Raw genomic sequence first — 26124 nt, forward strand, 5'->3', positions numbered from 1 at the left:
TTTTGGGGTTTATGTTTTCTGTCCAGTCTACCCTGGCAAGTGAGCTGGTAGCCAGCAAAAAGATATGGGTATTGCCCTTAGCGTGGGGTGGGGGGACTAGTTTTCTTTCCTTTCTTTTGGTTTGTTTGTGTTGTTGTCGACCCGCTGGCTTCCCTAACCAATTAGCTTTTACACAGGTTAAATCTCAGTTAGGCAGTCAAGGCAGGCTTAGGTGTGTTGTGGTCGTTAATTGTTTACAGTGAAAATAATTATGGGTGTAAACTTTGCCATGTGTTAACTCACTTAGAGTCCAAGACGTATTGATTACAGTGGGTAGTGGTGTGTAGTGGAACTTAGCCTTTCCTGTTAGTGATAGCTGGGAAGGTAACTGTGAGGAGGTTAAGGAGGGCATATATAAATTGTTAAACTAAACTACATTTCTGTAATAAAAGCCTTATAATCTTTACCTCCTTGATTGTCATTCTGTTAGCTTAATGAGCTTAAAAATGTTAACTAAAGCTAGGTAACTGCTAGCCTACAGAGCTCACGATGAAGCTCAAACAGTGTCATTGTAGGAATATGGTAAATCTGTTGTGGAGGAGCAGAGTCAACAACTAAAATTATTTTTTATGCTGTAAAGATTTAGCAGAGACAAGATCCTTAATTTCAAAGGCTATGAATACCCTTGACAGTGTAAGGCTAGGATCGATACCATTAAGGCCTACTATTTGTTTGTCTTATAGAATAAATGTTGTTTTATTTGTATAAAGATGGACCTTTTCCCACCCTGAGAAATTGGGAGACGTGATTGGATAATAATAGTCAGGTTATTCCCTTGCTATGTAGTTAATTAGAAGACAGACAATAACACACACAAATCATATTTTTTACGTATTTTCATTTGCTATGCTATTACCATGGTACCTTTTTGTAAGGGTGCATGCAGTGAATCCAGGTTGTACCTAATGAACAGTATCTTAGGCCAAAATATTTCATTCTGGAGGCTTTTAGTGGAAAAAAAATATGAGCAGGGGATATGATGCAAACATCAGATGCTTGTTTTTGTTTGCTGTGTGAAATCTCCGGGGATGGCCTACTCATGAGGCTACAGCCTTGGCGCGCATCGGCTGCCCCACTGATGAGTGCCTGGTGAATGTCAACTGAATGAGACACTGAATAAGCTAGAGGCTAAAACTGGCTTGTTGTTAATGCCGCCTCAAATGAGATACAGAATGGCAGCAAATATAATTGCAAGTTTTCGCCACAACTCAGTTGAAGCTAATTGTAGAAAATTGGCTGCAACGGATTTCACCGTTTGTCCGATGAAGTCCGCTTCTGAATTAATGAAAGATTCCAAACTTCAAGTAAAAGGAAAACAGACACTTTTCTGACAAAACTCTGACAGCATGGAAGGAAGAGAAAAAAAATTATATCAGACAGAAATTCTTTAGCATAGACTAGAACAACTCAATGTAGAGAAATCCTTGAGGAAGCCCATGGGTTGTTTATTTTTGCCTCAATTATCACCGCAGGGTTTAGCTCAAAGACATTTAATAATTCATCTGCTCTTTGGATTCATTTGATTCTTTTTTCCCCTTCAATGGGCTCCAAGCCAAAATGTGTTATTAGTGCTGTTAGCTGCTCCAGGTCAGCAACTCTGAATAATAATAGTAAGGAGTGATAAAGACCGTGCAGGGGTCACAATTTATAAAGAAAGAACTAATTTCCAGATAAAATGATCTCAGAGGAAAGTCTGTACTGTTAAATGTTATTACTGTTATGGTATTGTTACTGTTAATCATGAACAAGATACAAAAAAATATTATCCCACGTGGATTACAGTTGATGCACTATATTGTCACAAAATGAAACAGAGAATGCTGTTGCGTTCCGCTGAAACCCTTTTGCACAAAATCCATTGAACAGGTTGTGATGCTGAGAGCACACTATAAGACACTAAGTGTGATCAGCACTAAGGTGACACAGAGGCTAAATGAGAGAGTAATGGAGAATCATATCAAGGACTCTTGAACAATCCCCTATGGTGACCTGGGGCATGCTAAAAGAAATGACAAACACTTCAGAATACAACTGATTATTCGGACACAATTTGACACCTTTTTTTTAGAGCTGAGAATTAGGCCACTGTGTTTGAGTTGCTCTGTGTGTCGGCCAAGATGTTCTCCTTACTTCCCGAGCAAGTACAGGACACAGAGGGAACAACCGCTCCATGGCAATCCATCAAATCCCGCCACCCAAACAAGCCTCTTCATACAAGCACGCAAAGCTGCATGCTTACAGACGCACACAATCTCTAAATTCTTCCTACTAGTACAGCGAACTGCTGTGTCTGCAGGCGATGCCGTCTTTGGGCTTGGCTCGTACACCATTAATCCCACCCATTTATAAACGAGCGCCTAAATATACACAGCGCTTAATTAAAGTCGGGCATCCATTATTGAAGCGAATCCCAGTTTTATGGGATGAGAAGGTAATTAGTCCCTCTACACCTTAGCGCTCATCTCTGTTTCTAGGGGTTATAAATACCAGCCATGCCGCCTCATGAAGGGTATCCTTTAAATTACATCCTCACGCTTTACAAAAGGTTAGATGAAAGGATTTCTGGAGTTACGTGACATGATGTTTAAACACAAGGGCTATTACGATGTTCGTCATCCGGCATAGGAGTCACAACCCAACGGCCATCTGATACAGACAACAACACAACAACCTTAGTTGCCTCAGACACTATGCACAGATCAACCAGGCACTGGCTTTCCAAGGGCAGGCTCCACTCTGAGGAGACAAATAACATTTCCTTGTAATCTTTGGAATGTCGCATTGAAATAACTTTGGGTAATAACAAATAATGACCCCCTCTCTACCACTGGGAAAAGAGGTATTGATTTCTTTCACCCTCCAAAGCTGGATATTATGACCTTAGCTTTACAGGGATGGATATGTCAGTGTTTGCAGAATAAAATATCCATTTTATGTGATTGGTGGTGATGGGTCAGGGGTCTATCCATTAGTGTTGAAATAACAGTATACTGAAGCAATTATACTGTAATAACATCACCTATTTTCTGCTGGCTAAACATGTCTCTTGTAAGTGCACTTACACAACTACCACACAGACTAAATGCACAACATGAATTCTTGAAAGTACACAACTAAAGATCTGAAATGTGCCCAATCCTTTTTAGTTCAAAAGCCAGCTCTCAATTATTGTAATTTGCTGAAGTGAACTCATACACTCAAGTTATTTCACAATGACTTGCATTGATATTACAATTGCTTTGATTGTATCAAAACCTTACTTAAATGTGTAGGAGTATCATGGGGTTTAAGATACTTGCAGTTAAACCAAAGTATACAGTTTGGTGGGAACACAATTCACATGCTATAATGCTATTATTTTTGACAAAGCCTTTTCTGAAATAGAAAACCTTCCGAATACTTAAACATGTTTTACATATTCTTGTTTAGTTTTCTTTTACGAAGGCAAAGAAAGGAGATTATATTGTTGAAAAATGATATGCAACGTACACAGTTACGTAACATTTTGCAACCAATAACCTTCGCAATCCTTAACCCTGTTGCTCTAAGCAGACTGGATGTGTTTTCAAGTTTAACCAAGGTGAAAGAACATCTACATCACCCATAACCAACAGCAATAGGCAATGGTTGCTATGAATATAGTCTTGCAGAGCCAGACCTATCTCCACACCGCTGTGTCAGCGCTAGAGTATTGTCTGGCTACTACGCTTATTTATTCTGGGATGGGGGGGAACGCATGTTTGAATCCTTTAAACCAATCACAATCAGCTTGGGCGGCACTAAGTTCTGGATGCGGCGAAGGTGCCCTTGCAAAATGACAGTGGAGATGGTGAAAGGGGAGGTAAGATACTTGCTTGATGGCAGGCTTTATCCCAGCACTGTACATTCAATATGTCAGACTCTTATGAATATGATGTACTACGTCTTAATTAATGAAAAAATTAAGTTCTTGAAAACATGGTAATCACATTTAAGTTTCTGGTCCTAATGTCAAAGAACTGAGCCCTCGTCATTTAAACTATAACAGAGAGGGAGTGCTAGTCAAAAGGCCAAGCTGTATTAGATTGTCAATTCTTTGTATATACATCTTGTTGAAAGTATCCTCTGCAGACCGAGATTAAAGATGATTTGACAGTAAATTCAATTTCTTGATAAGGATTCTGTCCATCAGCTTGTTTCAGCATGTTCTCACTCTGAACTCCTCATCCAAAAGCTTTCAGTTCACATGTTGATTTTGAACTTTGATAACAACCTCATCATCAATTATCATACAGTAATGCGTCAATAATTACAATTACAGGCACAGGCGCACCATGACAGCTCATTCAGGTTAAGGGATAGAATGTATCTAACACAGTACATAATAAAGTGCCCTAGTTATTGAACCATCTTGGTGTTGCATGTTATTCATGTTCCTCATTATCAAGATAAAAGCTTGTCGGCGCAATTGTCCAGGGGATATGGTGTATACTGAACATTAAACTAGATAAAAACAAACAGAATACTCCCAATTATTTTGATATTGTAAGCGTGTAAATGTTAAGAATATTGTACACGATGCTTTGCTTGTCACCCAAGAAATGTATTATTATTTATTGCATTCATTGGATGTCGCATGAGCTAAATTGGTCATCATAGTACGGCTAAAACAGTCACTTGGGTGGGGGATTCTTCATGCCCTCGGGCTTAATAAAGTCAACATATGCTCATGCAGTACAAGAAGAAAAGCAAACTTTAAAAACTTACAGAGAGTGAAAGACAGCAAGCAGAGGTACGAAGAGTTCAGGGTTTAGCCTTTTACCACCGGATGATTGAATTTCTTGGCAGGGGATTCATTAAAATGATAATTCTTATTTATGAAGCCCTTTAAAAAATTAAAATACTCTCCGTGTACTGCTTCCTATTAATTAACTTTTTCCCCCTCAGATTTTCCTTTCTTTCTCCTCTCTACTTTTTTCTTTACTTTCCACTGAACTTGACACCCTAATAGGTTATGAATAATTCTGTTTCAGTTTAGATGGCAATTAGCCACAATGCCAGAGGCCATTCTTCTTCCTCTCTTGTGGAGTGGTGATTTAAGACCCAGCTGAGTTAGGGTGCTCCAACTATCCCACGACTACATCACTCACATTTTCCCACCCAACACTGAAACAAGTTAACTGAGTAAATCCCCTACCGTTGATAAAGCCTTTACTGACGTCAATGTGGGAGAGCACTCAAACAGAGGCGTGGGATTGGTCATCAAATAGAACAGAACAGAGGGTCAAGGGCTGACTTAATAAGAAATTAATGTCAAAGTCAGAAGGGGAAAAAGAAGAAACCATAAACCATAGGCTGTTCTCAGAGGCAGAGATTGTGATAATGGAGTAATATTGTCACACGGTGTCTCTCTCTGGTGTTCCACTGAAGATATTTCACCATTGCTAATTATCCATAGGACCGACAGAATGTCTTTGCTGCTTGAATTGATACATCAGAGGCAAGCAAAGCAGCAGTCGTTGGGGAGACCTAAATACAATAATTACAGCACAGACTGAGCAGAGGCTACAGGCGCACAATGTCCTCTAGTGATTGAATGAGATATCATAGTAACTGGTGATGGTACTAGTAGTTGTATTACAGAGGCAATAAGGTTTGAAGTACATTGAAGAAAGCAAAGATTCATCAGTTTTAAATCCATGTGATTGACAGACAGCTTTACACACAGATCGATAGATACGGTAGACACACAAACAAATAGAGATGTTCCGATACCGATACCAGTATCGGTATCGGCTCCGATACTGCCTAAAACGCTGGTATCGGTATCGGGAAGTACTGGAGTTTATACACCAATCCGATACCACGTAATAAAGCCCTAAAGAAAATCTACGTTAAAGTAGTTTATTTATGTTGTGTTTCCGTTATAACTGACTGTCAAACGGCAGAATAAAAGAAGGTTCTGGGGCGTTCATTGTTCATGTTTCAGAAAGAGTTTAACCTGAGCCAGACTGACAACAAAGATAGAAATAATATCACATCCATACAGGGATAGTAGTATACAGCTGTTATACATCATATCACATCCATACAGAGATAGTAGTATACAGCTGTTAAAACATAATAAAATATATGACACACTGGTATCGGATCGGTACTCGGTATCGGCCGATACGCAAGTTCAGGTATCGGAATCGGTATCGGGAAGCAAAAAATGGTATCGGACCATCTCTACAAACAAATAAGTGTTTGGTCTACAAATGTAACTTCTGGGAAAGTCAAGGACACCGAGACAACATATTCTTTCTTCAACGCTGAATACTCACTGTTACAGCAATAAGACATAATTCCCATCAACTTGAATTTTTGAGGAAAAGATTTTTGTTAAATCTTGTCACATAGATAGTCATGACAGCAGGACGAAAAGTTAGCCACAATGGAGAAGGCAAACATAGACAATAATCAAAACTGTATCAACCTCTGTATGAAATGTCTTTGGTATTCATTAGGGGAGGGTGATTAATGCACTTGTCGTCTGTAGTGCCTTTGTGTTCTTTTCTAAGCAAACATCTATCCGAGTGGCGTATCATTTTTCAAATGCTTTCACACAAAAGCTGGACATGCAACAGAACGAGCTGATAGGTGTTCTCAAATTCATACCAGGCTGGTGTGAGACAACTGATCACCAGTATTAGAACAATTAAATTAATTAAACATTTGTTTTATCCCAACACAAGTTTGCTAGAGACTATCATACTTCAACACCATAAATGGGAGTGAAGAGAACATAGATGATGAGTGTGTGCAAATATTTCTTTTACACAATGACGTATGATGCAGGTTTGGAACCGTGATACAAGAGACCTTAAACCTGCAATAACTGTTTATTGGCCACTTAGGCCAAGTTGTGAACACACTATTGTCATATGATCGCCATTTGCAATATCCAACACACACACACACACACAACACTTTGGCGTTTGTTACTGACGCAGAAAGTCTCCTTTAGCTTCTAGCCTTTGGCGTCATATTTAGATACCCTTCCTTGTGACTCTTGGCATCACTTTTTGACGCTGTGGGTCCTGACATACGATTAACTGACATGCGGGACAAGAACGGGACACAAACCCCAGTCTCTTGGGTGAAAGTCCTGTGTCATTTGACCCATCCACCACCCCAACCTGCCTCCTTACGCGGATTTTCGGTCTTTCATACTACTCGCAAACGTTGTGGCTCTTACAGTTTTTCTGAATTGCTAAAACACTAAACCCCATTCTCTGAATCAAATGCTCAGTGGCCTAAACCCATTTGTCGAATCAATCACTCTTTTGGTAAAACCCTCATGTGCTTTTCATTTCGTTTTCTTTGTTCTTTGGCCTTTTGCAGTTTGACTACTGCATTGTTCTACAAGTGCCTATGTATATACAGGCATTCAGTAACACTTTATAATAATGGTACATGAATTATCATGGATTCATGCATGATTTCATGGATGAAAAAGCATGAATTAATTAATTTAGTAACTTATGAACTATCAGTAATGTACAAGGATTAATAGTGTCTCGCGCATGACCAATGCAGGAACAATACATTAATTAATGCATCAATTAAGCTATTTCAATCAACATGATTTCTGATTTATTAATTATGTTCATGTCTTCTTCATAGGTAAATCCGTAGTTAGGAGACAGGCTAAACAAACTGAATTGTAGTGTTATAATCATGATTAACTAAACATTACTTCATCATGTTTGTGGCCCTTCAAATAAAGTGCTGACCTGGTCCATCTTTAACATTGATTAAATAAGATATGATTAATGGTGGCATATGCAGCAATCATCTTTGTGAAATTAAAATTAAAAAAGACATTTCTGGTGTTAAGACACTTAGAAGTTAGTAACAAGTACAATTCATAGAAATCTTACTTGGGTGAGTATTGTCCTCAGGCATTTGTGTTTAAGTGCCTCATGTTGTTGTGAATAAAGCAACTATAAGAATGCATCTGCAGTATACTGTATTTTGTGTAAATGTTGTGACCTCAGTATATTTCTGCCAACCCACTCCTAATTCTTAATACATTAAATGTTATGCCACCATTAATCATATCTTATTTATCAATGTTAAAGATGGACCAGCACTTTATTTGAAGGGCCACAAACATGATGAAGTAATGAAGAAGTCGTGTTTAGTTAATCATGATTACAACACTACAGTTCTTCAGAATCTATGTATACTATATACACTGACTGGTTCGTTTTTTTGAAGAAGACAGAAATCATGATGATTGAAATACCTTAATTGATGCATTAATTAACGTATTGTTCCTGCATTAAGTCATGCATGAGATAGTATTAATCCTTGTACATTACTGATAGTTCATGAAGTACTACATGAATGAATTCAGACTTTTTCATGTATGAAGTCATGTTAATTCATTAATGATTATTCATGTACCATTATTATAAAGTGTTACCAGACATGCAATAGTGTATTACTAGAACTACTTGCAGTGTACAAGATATTCCCTGTATGGGAAAGTTGTGATATACTTTTTGTTTTCATTACAAAATGTGTTTACTATATGAAATAAAAAAGATTTTCTGTAACTACATGCCATGGGCACTGTGTTCTCGAATGTTTAAGGTAATGTCTAATGAATGCTCTGTAGTGTTTAGTTATTGACTGGCTGTGTGTATGAACTGAAAGCATTGTTTGATGTTGCCAGCAGAGTCAGGTGTTTTGTGAATATAGTTTGAGCATTTGGTTTTGTGTTTACAATTTTGAGAAAATAGGTGAGGGTTTCCAGAAATGTGTCTTAGCAATCGAGAAAAACTGTAATACTATGTCATCTTACAGCGCTGCAGTCAATAGAGGGCGCTAGAGGAATCGGACAGACGCTTCCACATACACTCATTAATAGGTTACACAAAATCTCACCCGTAGTGTTTTGATGAGTGACTGACATTCTACACGTGAACGTGAACGTGAACTGAAAATAGAGTTGAGGCAACCACAGCCGACACCGGTTCTCAAACAGATTTTGTAATACGTACTGGTGTAAATGACCTAAAGCACCTTTCTGAAATATTAATTAAAAAACAAACACACACACATTGGAAATTCAATGGAACTGACCATGTTTGTGAAATGAAATATTGCAAGTTAACATAAAAAATGGGCCTAGTTATATTCAGTTCAGTAACTGAAATGTGTCAATAGTTAGCTTATAAATTGTTTGGGGTTGATAGGAACCAAATAGTGACAATATTCTGTTCTGTGTCTGTGTACATTATATTGACACCATTTTCTCAGTGTTACAGGTTGTATTTTTGCATCAGCAGAAAGTCTGCATAATTTTTGGCATAGCCCCCCCCTCCGAAATAAATTCCACCAGCTGTCACTACATAGCACTATTATTGTCCAACTTATTATTGAACAGTTGCATTAAATGCACATCCAGACCAGTATGGAGCAAGAATATCATTCAGTCCTGTTTCTGGCCACTTGAAGAATGCATGTCTAATATTCACTCTTTTTTAGCTCTGTTTTTGGTCTCTTACTGTAAGGGAATTATCTGGCTTTTTAGCTGCTAAATGTTCCACAATGTTCAACAGCTAGTCGCTAACTTTTTCTGTCTTCTGCTTGGTACTGAGCAGTTATAGTACAGTGAGTTTTTAAGAGGTTTTTTTTATCCCTGAAAACAGCTAACTGCAAACAATGCAGGAGTGGTAAGCTGGGGCGATTCCAGGATTTTTTAAGTGGGTTGGCACAGGGGGGGACCAATAATCAAAACTAGAAAGTCACACTTTTTTTGAATGATCAAGAGAGCGTTTTTTTTCCTCCTGGCTGGCCTGCACAGCATGTAGCTTTTCAATCTTTGCCATACTGTACAAGCCGCTGACTTTGAACAGTCACTCTCCATGCAACCCATGTCCCAACCCAGCATACTCTTTTAAGAGCCCTAATGGATCGTCCACGATACGGTACCGTACGAAACTGCACCTCTGATTAATATTTAGATAATTTGATAACGGTTTAATTTAGCCACTTGCCGATTTTTCCTGCTAAAAGCTAAGGAGTTAGCCATCACGGGGGTGTCTTTGTAGCCTTTACAGAAGGTTTTCTATCCAGCCTGGAAGTTGTGCCTCTTTTCGGAGTTGTTCAGCAATAAATCCAAACGCTTATATCCAAGATTTATCCACTTGATGTCCATAATTTATCAATTTTCCGTCATTTTTGCCGCTAGCTCGATGCTAGCTGCCATTTTGAATATCCCATGATGCTTTGCGAGACTGTGTTGACATCTTTCAACCAATGGGAAGGCAGGTCCGTTATACAAAGTATAAGTATATGGAGTATACTTATACTTATAAGAGTATATGGAGTGGAAAGATGGATCACTCCAGCAAATCCGAGCGAGAACAAAGGCTATAGAGTGGCAAGATAGGTCACTCCAGTCTATTACCGTTCTACAGAGAAGAATGTTTTGAGATGTGGCACACATTTGGGCCTTTTTTGAAGAAATGTAAATAGTTTGTCCTTTTACATGAGTTATAATGTTCATTATGTTTATTTTTGCACTGCATGACTCCAAATATATAGGAGAACTGCTTTAGAACATTGCTGTGTGTGTGATTTCAATAAATATGACATTATTATTTGATTATTGGCATAAGTGAATGTCATGAGGGCAAAAGCGTCTGGACTTTCTTTGAAAAAATGTATATATTTTGTCAACTGTATAAGTTCTGTTTATTTCTTCACAGTGTGACTCCTAATACATATGGGAACTGATTTAGACAGGAGATTGGCTTAGCTTTTATTGATATGTGTGTGATATCAATAGATATCTGTGAGATTCATGTTCCGTTTTATTTATTTATTTGTCTTTAAGGTCATACAACCTTTTTTTACATTCAAGTGATCTCACTGCAGCACAAATATTCTAATAGCCCAGTTTTTCCTGAAAAAAATAATGTTCATAAATTGACTGTAGACAACAGGGTTGAAGCTTTTTTAGAAAATAAAACCAGACGGACAATGAACTGTAAAAATGACCTTAGCTTTCTGAGCGTTAACCAGAAATACATTGAATACTGAACACAACTGTACAAAAACGTGGCTTTAACATATAGAGTGCAGTGGTGGTACTCACACATAACAGTGAGAAAAACATTCCCTGAAGCCAGGACAACCTTCTCCCTTGTTGCCCGGTCGTAGATGCCCACATGGCATTCGTAAGGCCCGTTGTCTGAGATCCGTACCTCCGGGAGCCTGTAAAATACAAGAGTTATGAGTTTATGATGTGATACTAATCTTTGAATTTCATCACTATTGACACAGTGATGCACACAGAAAACATTGAGTAAATGAGTACTAATATATTCAAGTTTAAGGAGAATGCTTTACCACAGCACAAAGCCATCAGTTATCTGTTGATCTATCCTTCTCAACATGGCATTGGGAAATTATGAGTTTATTCTGATTCGGTGCCACAGAGCACTAAGAGGATGTAATGCAGACCAAACATATGATTTCAAAATGGACCAGAATCCTCCACCTATACCTAAGTAAGTCATAAGTGATTATATGCCTTATTTGGATGACTTTTCCAACCAGCTTATATGTTATGTAGCATTTTAAAGTATCTCACAAGCTGAAAACAAGATAATTCAAAATGGTTTGTAAATGATATACTGGTAATTTTACAGTAAGCAGATCTAAAGTACAACAGTACGTACAACTAAAGTACTGTATTCTCAATATAACACAACTTAAGTAAACATTTTTTTAATTTATAACAAATATTTCTTCTTTAGATAATTTAAGTAAGTTTTTTTTTTTTGGCCTATAATTGTGCAATGCATCAACAACCAGCAATTATTCAGTCAGTGATCGCAGATGACCATTTTTTAAACAGATAGGGAACGGAATCAGTATTCTGCACTTGGCTAATGTGTCAACAGTGATAACCAAAGTGAGACACTACTAGTCACATTTAGCCCCTGTGATTTATTCGCACAAAACAGGAACAATTGTCCTTGCCGCCCGGGTGTTTCAGATGGGGACCTCTGTTGGAACAGCGGGCGCTCACAGCAGCCCGGCTTTAATGAGTTTAGCTGTGTGTGTGTGTGTGTGTGCATGTGTGCGTGTGTGCGTGTGTGCGTGCGTGTGTAGAAGAGGAGCTAGCTGTTTTGGAGAGCAGTCAAATCTGTGTGCCAACAAATATATTTCCACTATATATATATATATATATATATATATATTCTCTCCGCGCTCAACAACTGTCTTTGAACTACCCTTGAGCAAGGCACTCAGCCTCAACTGAGCTTAAAGGATAACACTGGGGTACATTTTGCTTTTTCATATTGCTAATGTTAAAGCCATACATTTACTTTCCACTTCTAATGTACTTTTGTTTGGTTTGTTGTATCTTTGAACATTGATCATTTAATAGTCAATGAGTGGTTGTGCTGGGAAGTTAAACCATGTAAATGTGTGAAAACTAGACTTCAACTTAGCCCTACTAATGAGACAAAGATTCTCCGCTATGTGTGTTTTCATGGTTCTCTGCAATCTTTTGAAATCTTAATAATGAAACCTGACTAGCACTTTTTGCAGCTCTGACTCACCAGGGAAGTTGAGCTTATCAATAAAAACCACCAACTTTGAACTAGCCTTTAGTGCATGAACTTGAAGTAAAAAGGTCAAGTTTTGCCGAATGAACCAATCATAAACAAATGTTTGAAAAACGTAAGTATATATGAAAAAGAGTGAGCCCCACGGGATATAAAGTGAGGTTTTCTCCACCAGCGCTTCTTCGAGGGATAAGCATAGTCAAGTAAGTCTCTTTTTTTTCTACCACAGTGCAAAAATGATGAGAATAGCACAGTGAATCTCTCTGTGGTGGCGGGTGGGGGAGGTAATTGGCTTTGTCTTGGCTGGCTACATTATAGTAAACGCTGATGTAGCCCATTGCTTTGTTTTTACAAACAAAGCCGTAGTTCTATTATCCTCAATCCTGACTGCTGCATTCATGGTTTCAAACCAAGACAAGTGCAGAAAACGAAACCCAGAGATAAGATAATTCAAGGCATGGAAGTACTGCCGGAAAAAGGGTGAGGAGGCCACAAAGAAACCCCCAACCAAAGCATTTCTGAGTGGCTGCCTGCTTCAGAATTCTGCACAAGTTTGACATCAAGACATATCCATCAGAATTTGGGGCAGAAAAAGAGGAAAGGTTGTACTCATAACATTGCGATTTCTGTTAAATATTAAGACGGGTGGAATTCATTTTTCAACACCCTCTCTAATCTTTGATGGCATGTTTTTCAGAGGTGCTAGTCCATTGAGAATCTGTTCACAAAATTGGAACATGTGACTCTGAGAGTACTCAAGCTCTTTTTTCTTCTCTTTTTTTTACAGCTATGTGCCATTCATTATTAATGGGTCAGCTAATGTTTCAGATCTTAATTGGAATAAAATCACCATTTACATGGAATTTTTAAAAAAATGTCTTCATGATTATTGTCCTGATTATCCCTATAACTCAGGACTAGCATCGACTGTGCCATACATTTATAACCATGTGATTTTACTTTAGTAAATAGTTTTCAGAGCACTTAAGCAAACTGTTTAGGAAGCATTTGTGCGTGTTTTGAGTCCTGCAGTAACATCAGTATACTAACACTGGATGTATCCATGTTAAGGAAAAACTCCGGAGCAGCACAACCAATATTCAGGTTTACACAGAAGTTAATTGACGAGGATTTAGGATTAAACAGTACAGTGTAGTGCCATCCCAACTTCACAACAACAAAAAGTTCCTTCTCTTCCTGTAGGTGTATTTAAACTCATGCTGGAGGCATTAAGTTTAGCTGAACCTTCAACGTACACAAAGATATTGCGGGTGCCGTAAACATATATGCTTACCTTAATCATGAACCCAAACACCTCAGCGCAGACCGAAAAAACAATGTCAGTCTGAGAATACTGCAGTAGAGCCTATCTATCCTTAGGTGTGAATGTGTGTATGTGTTAAGTGTCAACTTCCTCCTCTGACAGGGGCAGGATGGGAGCGCTAGAGGCAGCACTGTGTTATCATACAGCTGTCCCCCGTCATCTATGGAGACACAGGGCCAGATGTAGTAACGCTTTTGCGCCCACTTCAGGCGTATTTGTTTCGCAACATGCGCGTAAAAGCATGGTGAGGTATGTACAAACAGGCCGCACTGAGGTAAAAGTGCAGACTGCCTGTCGCGGGGACTGAAAATGAATAATTGCGCTTTTCCGTGTCATGCATATGCATTCATGGGAGGGTCAAGGGGAAAGTGGAAGTTTCCCATAAAGAGATGGGAGGAGAATCGTAAAGTGCGCCTAATTATGTATTCCACGGTATGTACAAAAAACGCCTGTGAAAGCGCGCCTCTATTTTGCAGTGAAAATTCTCCGCCTCTTAAAAGCCGCAAGTGGCTTTCCTCGCATATGCCTCCTGGTGAAATGGCAGCAGTAATCCGAGCGAGACGAAGATAGGCCAAGGAGACGAGCTGAAAAGATTTTTGCCACAAGGATCACACTTTTTCAGTTGAGTGAACACGAAATCATTAAGCGTTACAGATTTAGCAGCCATGCAATATTACAGTTACTGGAAGAAATCAAAGATGACACTGAATCTCCGACTCAGCGTTCACATTCCATTTCAGCAGTTGTTAAACTCCTCGGTACATTACAAATATTGGCATCAGGATCATTACAAACAGTCATAGCATCAGCAGTGGGGATATCGCAGTCTGCACTCAGCCGTATCATAGCACCACTACTTAACGCTTTGCTACAGTGCAATTTACGGTATAGTGGGCAGAGAAAGGCGCTGATTGCCCGATGAACTGCAGGTTTGGTAAATACGACGTAAGCTGAAATATCACAGCGTGCGCTTTCTGCGGGTTGGCCATGGCGCTGATAACGCTATAATTGCAAATGTACGTACATCTGGCCCACAGAGTTGAACTACTACTCTTCCTGAGACAGGTTATGAGGTTATGTTGGACACTGACCTAATTGAGACATGGGGTACATAGCATGAGTTCGTAAGCTGGAAATGCGAATACGTGATTCCAGTCGATCATGTCTAGATGGCAACCGACGATTTTACAAAAGTATCCTAACCTCAAGATGGTTGAGGTTAGGATAGGTCATCAGGCAGCAATTCTTGTCAGAGTTCTTGAGAGATTTCACAAATCTAGGGTTACCTAGACACAACCCTCCCAGACACAAACTGGACACCAACAATCAATCTAGACACAACCATTACTGTCTACCTTTGTGCAGAGCAGGTTTCCTGTTGACAGTTCACATTTTACCTTACAATTCCCTCTGTATCTTCCACCCTACTTTCTTGGCCCCCAACCCCACACATTTTTCTCCCCAACACGCCTCCTTCTTTTATCATTTGTTTTCATGTTTCATTGCCTCTTTGAATCCTTTAGTCCTTTACTTTGTTTTGAAACTGCAGGACTCATTAATCAGTGAGTTGTAAATAGCTGATTAGCAATGACACAAACCAAGGTAGATTCTGAAAACTAAAAATACAAGCCTTTTCCTCAGCCTTGCAAACAAAACTTAATATCAGCACAACTTGCATGTGGTTAATATGCAATCAAGTGATTAGGTAATTGAATAAACAATTTCAAGCAAACCACATTAAACACACTGCAAACTCTCCCCTGTACACCAGAAAACAGCACATACATGGTGGAGATCGATAGCAATGGGCCCCCGTGGAGGAGTAGCAAAAACAGCACACCGCAAAAAGAGATCGATTGTCCCCTAGGACTTGCATCTGAAAGCTCTTTCCTGTTATGTAGGCCTCCCTGCAGAACTCCTCCTGCCTACAAATGCAAGCAAATGAAACTGTCTGGATGGAGAGTGAAAAAGAGCAGTCTTGACAGAGCGGCGTCTGATAGTTCATCCAGTCAATCTGTGCATTAAATTATTGGCCTGAACATTGGTTAATGGGTCAAGACTACTGACTGTAAGTCAGTGCACATTTGATGGAAAAAAGAGGCAAACTGCCTAGAGGACGGGATGTAAAGAGAGCTTTGTAATTTCTCATGTTCTCATTCTTTGAGAAATGAGCATGACCCAAAATGACGAGGATAATGCTGCGATTCTCTGAGTGCCAAGGGAGGTGTGATTGGCTTTGTGCTGTCTGTTATTAGACTGTTATATTAAGTGCTGATGTAGCTCATCTCTCTGTTCTTATCCACAAAGCTCTAGTTCTGCTGTTTGCTATACATACTGCATTCATTGGATTCAAATCCACACACATGCAAAGAGGGGAACTCAGTGATAAATAGGTAAAAAGCATGGAGGTATTACTGGAACGAGAGTAAGAGCCATCAAAGAAACCTCACCAAAAAAACAGATGTTTCGGTGATTACAGAAGCTCTAAAGCCCCATTTACTGTGCGTTAAATAGGTTATGTCTCGCTCATTATTCATTACCAATTTAAGACGCAAATACTTTATTTATCAATACCTAAAAATATATCTTACAGTACATACCAGTACATTACATGGCTAGCTTTCTGTCAGTCTTGCGTATACAGCGGGGAGTTTGACTGAGTTGTCTGACTGGCAGTTCAGATTACCAAATCAGTATTTCTTTTTATCCACATAGTATCGTTTGCCCTTATTTTTAACCTGGATCTTTTCTTTTCTTCTGGCACGAGCAACATGCCATGGGCTGACATGCAAAATAGCACTTTGAACTGCCACTTGAAGACTTTTATCAGACATATTCTCAATTTGTCTTCTGAGAAAATACTAGACGACGTGTGCCTTTTCAAAAGACTCCCAATGTAAGTGGGGACTTAGCTTATTTAGTTTTATTTCAGGTTTATTTATCAGGGACAACGCACACTAATAATACATAAATAAATGTAAAATGTGCCAGAATTAGCCCGGAGGCTATTTTACATCTGCTGTCCCTAACATTTATTTATTTCAGGTCTAACATAATACAAATGTTTTGTAATTGTATCGTAAGCTAACAAATGTATATTAAGCTTTAATATAATGTTTATACATTTATATAAAAAATATACTTATATTAATATAAAGCTATTATTCCTACAAGTGGATCAATAGTTCATTAAGTGATCAATCTGCATTGTATAGGGGATTATGAACATTAGCCAGCACACATAACTGATTTATTTATTAATGGTATCATATCATCAGGAAATATCTTGGTACCAGCAGCTACTGCAGTGACAGCAGGCCACAAGCAGGTGGAGCAGGATATCAGATTAGCTCTAATGGTATTATTAACACTTCCTCGTACCTACGACATGATATGTTGTCTGTCATTGCCTTCCAAAAAGACCCATCTGACTGTGTTACGGCCCTCCTGCTATAGCAGGGCCTGCTGTGTGCGTTTCTCTGTTGTCTGTGTTGTCTTGCAGGTCCCTGGGCGGAGTCAATCACTGCAACTGGGAGCACCTGACCAGTCTCCCAGGAGTCTCACAGCAGCAACACAGTGCACGCGGAAGAGCCGTGAAGCATAGATTTGTGCCTGATTGCGCGCCTAGCTGTTCATACCAAATGAGCATGTCTCTGAGGCGGTCACAAAGCGACCCTTCTCCTCTCCACCCTCCTCACCCTACAGAACGTCTCTATCGCTCCCCATGTGTGTGTGTGTGTGTGACTCTATCTGTCTGTCCGTCTGTCTCTCTCTCCGTGTGCTTGATGGCATGTCTCGCTCTAGACATGGCTGAGAAGTCAAGACAGCCAAAATCATCATAAATCTGGGTGTTTTATTTTGAAATTTGTTTTGGTCTGTTTGGTTGGCTTTGGCCTTGTTACTCGTTTAGGTGTTACACTGTACAACACCTTTCATTCATCACCTAACCACTCATCCATCTGCAGACACACTGATAATACTGATTCCACTCAACACTAAAGTTTTAGTATGCTTTTCCTGTCCTGTTCCTTTCCATGTTCAGTAATAGTATGGTGCTGCTTCTCTCTAATAGTATGGTGATCCTTCTGAAAACACATTTCCTTGTTTCCTTTCTCCTCCCATGTTTTCCTAGCGTATATCCCGTGGTTCCTCGGTGGAACGACTAAGACTCGAGGAAGGAAAGCAAGTGAAGGAAACAGGGATACAATTTAAGAACATGGGATGTAGGCTATCCACTTTCCGATTTAAAAACTGTGTATCTCCATATTGTGTCATGTCTTACGAACTTGGTCATGACAAAAAAAAAAAAATCATAGGATGGGATTTCTGATCTTCCACATCTTGTTTTACAATGGGGAAAGATGTGAACATGGTTAAAAGAAACCAACAATGACTGTTGGCAGGAGACAGGATGCGAACCGCCGTCTCCAGTTTTAACATCAGACACTTTTAAAATACCCAACCATCCGTCCTGACCTTCTCCCACATCATGCTACATCCATTTTTGCTTCTAAAAGAGAAAAGTCATTTTATGCACAACCTCAAGAGGTTGCTTGTAAGGAACACAGAACCGCAGGTAATTTTAAATTCGAACTAACGGCATATTTTGTGTCTGTGCATGTGAGAGAGCAAGGGAAAGAAATCATACACAAACCCACAAGCATAAGTTAAACAGAAATGTCTCTACCATACAAACCATTGAATGTCCTTCATGTGCTACATTCATCTTTTATGGCAATTTAAAAGTAGCATACGCTTGCTCTCACTAGTTGAGCTTGAATACTGGAGGTCCTCAAAACTTCAAGTGTCATCAGCTACATACAAGATCTGTCATTAGTCTTACAACGACTAATCTGTGCATTGGCACTTTAATACAGGGAAAGTTACAGCTGCTTCCAGTCTTTGAAAGACTGTGACTAATAGCTGTCAAAGACTGAGATGAAGTCAATATCAACCGTCAATTAAAAGCCAGCATTTCATGTGAGGAGACAAAAAAAATCTCTTTTACTGTTACTCTATTATAGCACTACAATCACATATTGCTGTGAGGAAAAAGTATTCTACAAAAGGAAAAAAAAGGTAAAAGCTAAAAATATAGTTCTCAACAAAATGTTCTGAGTTTAAAAATGATACAGAATATTGAGGCATTCATTTTTCAAGTGGATTTGTCAGACTGCTAAGGCTTTGTAAAGCAGATCTACCATTCTCAGGTGGAAATGGGAGATTGTGGCGAGGAAAAATTCAGCTTTTGCATTTCTTAGTAGTGTTGAGCTTCTGTGTTACACCATGACAGTGGGACAGAATTTTTTCTTCACTGGAAGAATAGTGTGACTGTGGCAGCAGTCCAGATGTCTCTCTGGTTGACTATCACAGGCTAAGCATTCAGTTACAGATCCAGATAGAGGTCAGTGGAGGTAGCATCCAACTGCTGATGCTGATTCATTTGAAATCCCCTTCCCTCTCTGGTGTGTGTGTGTGTGTGTGTGTGTGTGTGTGTGTGTGTGTGTGTGTGTGTGCGTCTGGACATGGGTGGGGGGGGGGGGGTGGTTATGTTTTCTGTTTGTGTGTGCATTTATGTTGCCATCATGTATGTGTGCATGTAAGTGTGTGCGCCATTCCATTTTGATGATGCCTACTCTCCCAAAGGGGTAGTAGGATTGTCCAGATAAATCATCCTCAGCTGGGCAGCCATACCACACATGAGAAAAGAAATAGGGTTCAAGGGAAAAAAGACACACAAAGGGGTAGGAATGTAGATGAGCGGAATCAAAGAAAAGCAGCATGACAAAGATATCATGAAAGAAAACGATGAGCGTAGGATCGTTACAAAAGGATGCAAAGAGTGAGGCCTTCCAGTTTTAAATTAAGTGGTAGGTGCGATGTATAGCCAGCACTTCCTTTGTGTTGTTGAACATGGAGACAGGGATTTTTGCAGTGGGAGAGCCAGAGCAGAGGGAGAAAGAAATGACGAGACGGGCAGACAGCTGACAGCCGTATTGTTGAGGCCTGGGGTAAAAGAAGACAGTCCCCAGGACGCATTAAACGTGTAATCAAGCCAACCAGAGCCAGATGACTCCCCGTCCTACTATTCTCTCTTTCTCCATCTCTTGCTCTGGCTCCGTAAAAACCTGTTAATGCATACACAGTGTGGATCAAAGTAGTCTTGCATTGCCAGACCTTCCTCCACAGAGGGTCTGGAATAAGGACCAGCGTGGCCAGATGTTAGCTAAATCTTTAACACGAGACTCTTTATCCTGAGCAGAGTTGCTGATTAGAGTCCGCTGATGCCTCCTGTTCTCATGTAATAAAGCCCTAACCCCTATGACACTCCATGCTGGCCTAGTCTGACCAGCAGCAGATGGCTCTTGGAATAAAGGTTGAGTAGCACAGAGCCGTTCATCTTGATGCATTTACTATCACGGTTTCAAGAAGTTATTTTATTATACAGTAAGTTTAAAGTTTAGCAGGCAACACAGGATGAGCAGGTAACACAGTACGAGCAGAGTTGAGCAAGTAAGTAATCTTGTTTTGAATTATAACCATCTGATTTTGAGGCTCACCGGACGGTTGATTGGTACACGAGGTCTTCACGCCGGCGGTAGTCCTCCATGTGAGAGTAATTGGTATTAAACATAGCATCGTAGGTGAAGATTTTCTGCTTGATGGTCCCTCCATCTGTGACCTGTGAAGCAAAAAGAGAGAGCAATTAATAAGATGATTCCTCTAATGATGGATGGGACAGGGTTTACCCTTTTTGCCCCTGGAGCTCCTCCTACGCATCAACTGTTGTCCCATGGCCTGGAGTGTAGATAGTGCTGCTGCCTGTAATTACCTCATTGATTCATTTGCAGCCACGATAAGATCACCCCTTATAACGTCTAAAAGCAAGGGATTGAAAACCTGCTGACATGATAACATCATCGAGACAGTCTGTTAGGCAGCTGTCGGTATGTGTTCGTGCACATGGTTAAGTCTTAATGAAGACTGACACAGTATAGTTTTATGCATGTGTCAAGCATTCTGCTTTCTGCAGAGGTAATGGCATGTGACGAGATACTGCAGAGGTAGGGGGGATAGGATATTCAAAACACTGGTCTCATCTTTTTGTGTGCATGGCAGATGATGGAGTAGTTCTTTCCTTTCTAATATTCACAGGAGTGTTAAAGTCACTTAGCATTTGAATGACTGTGATTTCTCCGCTCCTCAGAAGCCACAGACAGCCATAAAGGAAAAAGGGTGACAGGATTTTAATGGAGCCACTAATGCTGCTTTGAAGTAGGAAATTGTTGGTGGGCCAGGCATCCTTCTTCCATTTGCCAGTGAAGATGCTATCGTTCTGATTCAATCCAATCCCTTCAGTGAAGTAAACAACGTCAAAGCATTTAAAGATTATTCTGTATAATGTATAATGTACACATCGCCTCATGAAGAGACAAAGCCAAATTGTATTTATATAAGCAAACAATTGTTCCCTGTGAATGTGGGGTAATATAACCTCTTGCCTCTGGAGAAAGCCCACTGCCTCAGGCTTAGTTTGCTAAGTGGTACTGCACAGGGAGTCCACAATGCTGAAACAACCAAAAGCATGAGCGTGGAAATAAATCACCTGTAACCAATAATAGGAAGGCTTTTGTATATTATATATATTATATATATATATATATATATATATATATATATATATATATATATATATATATATATATATATATATACTATAGTTTTACAGATTTAGAATACCAATACCTTGCAAGCCTTTTTCTAAAGCATTTCTCCACTTGAGGATATGATGTTAGACTTTTATGACACCATTTGGTTAAGAAAGGTTCTTGCACCTGTGTCAAGGACCTGAGAGTATTGAGGCCATCTGTTCATTTTTTAATATCAGTTCACACACAGAGTTCACATCATTGCTCGGTGTAGACACCCAGCAATGATGTGACTTTGTTTTGAGCTACAGAACAGGGAGAGGCAACAGGCAGGGGTCAGCCCTTCTAAAAGGAAAGCCATGTTTGGAAATTGTGCTTTCCAAACACCCAGTCTTGTGCCACCAATGTTACAGTGATGTACCTTTTAGAAACATCACCATAGGTAGTCAAGAGACATTTCTGTCTGACATGGCTGTACACCTAATGTCGCAACGGTTCAACAGAGCTTAATACGAATACCACCCTTAACTTTCTTGATGTATGACACCTGTTTGGAAGGCTGAGAGGCAGCACATTTTTACTGGATTAATAATGAGATGTCACAGAGACATGAAGTGATATACATTACAGATTAGTACAATAAGGTGCAACCATTTATAAAGACAAATTATGCAGCAAAAATGTTAATGAAATTGGAATGGTTCATTTCCAGTAACATATATCTTTCGCAATTTCACACAGGAATAGTGCTTGAGAAAGCAGTTTTGAGACTAAACCAAATATCTTTCCATTCTACAAAAGAACTTTCCTCATTTTTATTTGCAATCTTTGAAAAAAATGATCTTTTCAGTGTCAGAATAATTTGCTACCACAAGGTTTAAATCATTTTATTAATGCTATTTATTTCCTTGCTTGTTTGTTTTGAGCAATCTGGAGTCTTTCACAAAAACAAATAAGTCAAATTTAGTTTTGGGGTTATGCATCATTAAGATGTAAGCAGCTGTTGAAATTTTAACTCTCACATTTTTATTTGTATACCAGGGTTTTGGGGAACTGTATTAATCATTAAATCCAAATCACAGAACCACATCAAACTAAAGAAACCACACACAAAAATCATTGGAAATGCTTTGCAAAAGCATCATTTTTGCAACAGGACAGCCAACATTGTATGTCGCATATGTACCGTACAGTACGTACATGCACGTGTTGGCACGTACACATTCTGCAAATCAATAGTAGCCTTTCAGCTGACCTATAGCAACCATTGAAGTGTTCAGCCTTCAGGCAACAGTGGCTGTGAACAACTGACTGTGTGACTTCACACATGGCACTGACACATTTTATCAATTCTGGGTTTAAAACGTTTTAGCTTGTTAGCAGGTAAGAGTAATATTTCAACCCGGTCTGCTCACCATGTTAACACGTGTCATCAGCATGCTTGCTAAAACAATTAATAATAAAAAAATATGGGGGCGCCCTGGTAGCTCACTTGATTGAGTGTGCACCCCATGTACAGTACAAAGGCTCAGTCCTTACTGCAGTGGCCATGGGTTTCGATTCCAACCTGTGGCCCTTTGCTGCATGTCATTCCCCCCCTCTCTCTCCCCCCTTTCCTGTCTTCAGCTGTCCTGTCAATTAAAGGCCTAAAATGCCCCAAAAAATTATCATCTATCATCTTTAAAAAATACAAAAATATGTTGACTAATTTAGTCTTTAGTCACATGCAAAAATTTAATTGGGCTGGTTTGTTAAATTAGCTTGCTGTGAGTAACCTAACAATTAGATGGCCCTAACACGATGGCCTCAAGGTAGTTGTTCAAAGTCCTCACGTGTTGGGTGTTGGGCAGGTCTAAGATGTCATAGACCTTTTATAAGAATGACCTGCTGTATGTGTTTGTGAGCTAAGCTTAACTAAATTAAATAACCTTAGAGGCTCACTATAAAGCTTTTCTAACAGAAACCTTGTATGCGCCGTTTCTTTTGAAAAACATAACCACAGACATAGTACACAGTGTAAGCTGTAGGTGATTTCCAGCAAAGATCCTTGTATTCACAGTAAGTGAAACCTTTTCCACTGGCAGAAATAGAACTTGGTAGTAAGCGTGAGCAGCAATAACCTTAGCTAGCAGAGCTGAAAAAGACAAAGCATTCCACAGACAGAAACTCAAACATCATTACCACAATTCAGGAGGAAAAGACATCAGAGTGTTTAATTGCCAAGTGATCTCCTCGAAATGTGGTGGGGGGGGGAAAAAAACAGCAATAAAGAAGAATTGAAAAAGATACATGAGTTTGTGGATTATCTCTTTAAAAGGGATTGGGCATTTTTTCCATTAGTTTAATCATTAATTCAGATCAAACAAAGACTGCATGTGGCATTCATATTATCAGTATTTCAAAGTCATTTATTTCCCATCTAACCAATTAACAGTGAAAGAAAAAAGACGTGACTGTGCTTATTTGCACAGATTAGCAATTGCATCTGCTTTAAGCAATGGTTTACGAATCCCCTTACCAAGCTTCATAAACAGATACCAAAAAATACTCTGCTGTAGAAGTACACAGGTGAGTCGGAGACATTTTCTAATCCAACATGCATTACAATTGCTTCCATCCTCTCCCTGTAAAACCTGGTGGATAACGCAGGTGTCAAATTTCTGGTTGTCTAGAAGCCATAAAGACCAGAGAGGAGATTTCTGCCTCAGACAGGTCATGTCTGTGGCACCCTCTCTTTATCTATCCCTCCTTAATGATTTCACCTCTTAATTAAGACTGACCCGTAAACCCCTGTGTAATAAATCCAAAAGAATCTGTGCATCAGTGGATGTCTCCCTATCCCCACAAGGGGACCTGTTTGTGGTATAAATGGCTGACTATGGAAGAAATAGAAAAAGGGAGAGAGGGGAAAAAAGAGAGCCAAACTGTGCCAAAATGGCTGTATAAGAGGGAGGGCAAGAGGGAGATGAATACTCTTTGATTGCAGAAAAGCACCGTTGGGGGAAGCAACACTTTGCTACAACTGCTTTGTTGAATCCAGGCCATGCAATGCACATGAGGCACAGAGGCACCAAACCTCTCCAACCCTCAGCCATCTGGAGATATGAAATGACAGACATGGGTGCTAGAGACTGAGCTACCCCTCCCTTGTCTGTATTGTGGCAGATAGTGGATATTGGCTGAAGGAATAAACAGCAGGTAATAGAAGAGTCCACGAGAGGTAGCTGACAATGGGGTGAGTTTGAAGGTGCTCAAAACAGAGTCCCGTGGGGCTCCCGAGACGTAACAATGCCAAGATCTCTCCAGACAGAGGGCCCCCTGTATCCTTCGTGACCAGCCAGCTTAGCTGACTCTCTAATGATGCTGCCCATTATTGGGGTCAGATTAGGACTGGGTCTCAGGGGCTAACCATAGCCCTCCTCCCTCTGCCTGTCTGGGGTTGGCCTATTTATAGGCTGCAGCTGCATCAGCAGGCAATGGAGGAAATTCAGCTAACACACTGCAGGCCAACTGTGAGAGATTCAACCTGGATCCTGCTTCATAATTTCAGGCAGCATTCAAAGAATCACTACAGCAGGTCTTTTTATAGTATTTTTTCAAGCTGGTCGGGAAGAGAGATGAAATATGAAATGTGTGGCATTTCTAAAGATATTCTAATCTCCATGTGATATGGAGGACCTCATGGCGTTAACGTTATGCTAAGACAGGGTTGAGGAATAGCAGTATGTTCTTCACATGGTGTCTTATAAGTAGATGATAATGGTTTTAAAGAAATGTTCATTCATATTTTACGAACATTTCTTTGTGATCTAAATCTACAAGTCTAACACGTCCATAATATGAACTGCAGCATGGCTCTCAAATAATATCCTAATGAGATTTATTCCCATTCAGTCCCTCATTTAAAGACTTAGACAAGCAGCAACAAAAGAGATGATCAGAGCATGAACCGACTTGGCACTTCCCTTCATATCCGTGCTAATTTGCCTAATATTATTATCTCACAAAGTGTCTTTTTGAAACAGCGCCGAGGCATTGGGAGGCATTGGGAGGCATTGTCTTACTTGTGAAATTGGTATAATTGCTGTACGCAAGAAGACCTTTTGTTCATGTTTGAAATATAAGTTACTTTTACATCTCTCTCTGTTTATGTTTGTACTTTTAACTGGATATGTTTTATAACATTGATTATGTTACACAAGTTTTTCTTGTTCTAGTTTGTGAGTTGTAAGGTCTTGTCAGGACCTTGTTGAAAACCAAATGATGCATCTCGTGCTTATCCTGTAAACAATAAAATGTGTTGAGTAGCTTGATAAATGTTCACATATGGTATATTAAAAGATAGGCAAAGAACCTTTGAGCTACAGTAACAAACAGGCAGACAACAGCAGTGCACACTGGGAGTTATGCAGTATGCGAGGTAAGGGAGTGCTAAGGTACAACCATAACGAACCATGCCCCAGTGAGGTAAGAGATGAAATTCGCTGTCATTGCT

At 39.6% G+C, this 26124-nt stretch overlaps 1 protein-coding gene across 2 annotated transcripts in view; it reads right to left on the reverse strand.

Moving 5' to 3' along the window:
- Positions 1 to 26124, reverse strand: part of igsf21a (immunoglobin superfamily, member 21a) — a 218651-nt gene that overhangs the window by 77179 nt on the left and 115348 nt on the right. For both annotated transcript variants that reach the window (XM_078247520.1, XM_078247518.1), the window contains exons 3-4: positions 20541 to 20662; positions 11174 to 11292 (exon numbers count right to left, since the gene is read on the reverse strand). In XM_078247520.1, the coding sequence (XP_078103646.1) occupies positions 11174 to 11292; positions 20541 to 20662 (241 nt within the window). The remainder of the gene's footprint in view (positions 1 to 11173; positions 11293 to 20540; positions 20663 to 26124) is intronic.

Source organism: Sander vitreus, chromosome 4 (assembly GCF_031162955.1).
Source record: "Sander vitreus isolate 19-12246 chromosome 4, sanVit1, whole genome shotgun sequence".
Classification (NCBI taxonomy): domain Eukaryota; kingdom Metazoa; phylum Chordata; class Actinopteri; order Perciformes; family Percidae; genus Sander; species Sander vitreus.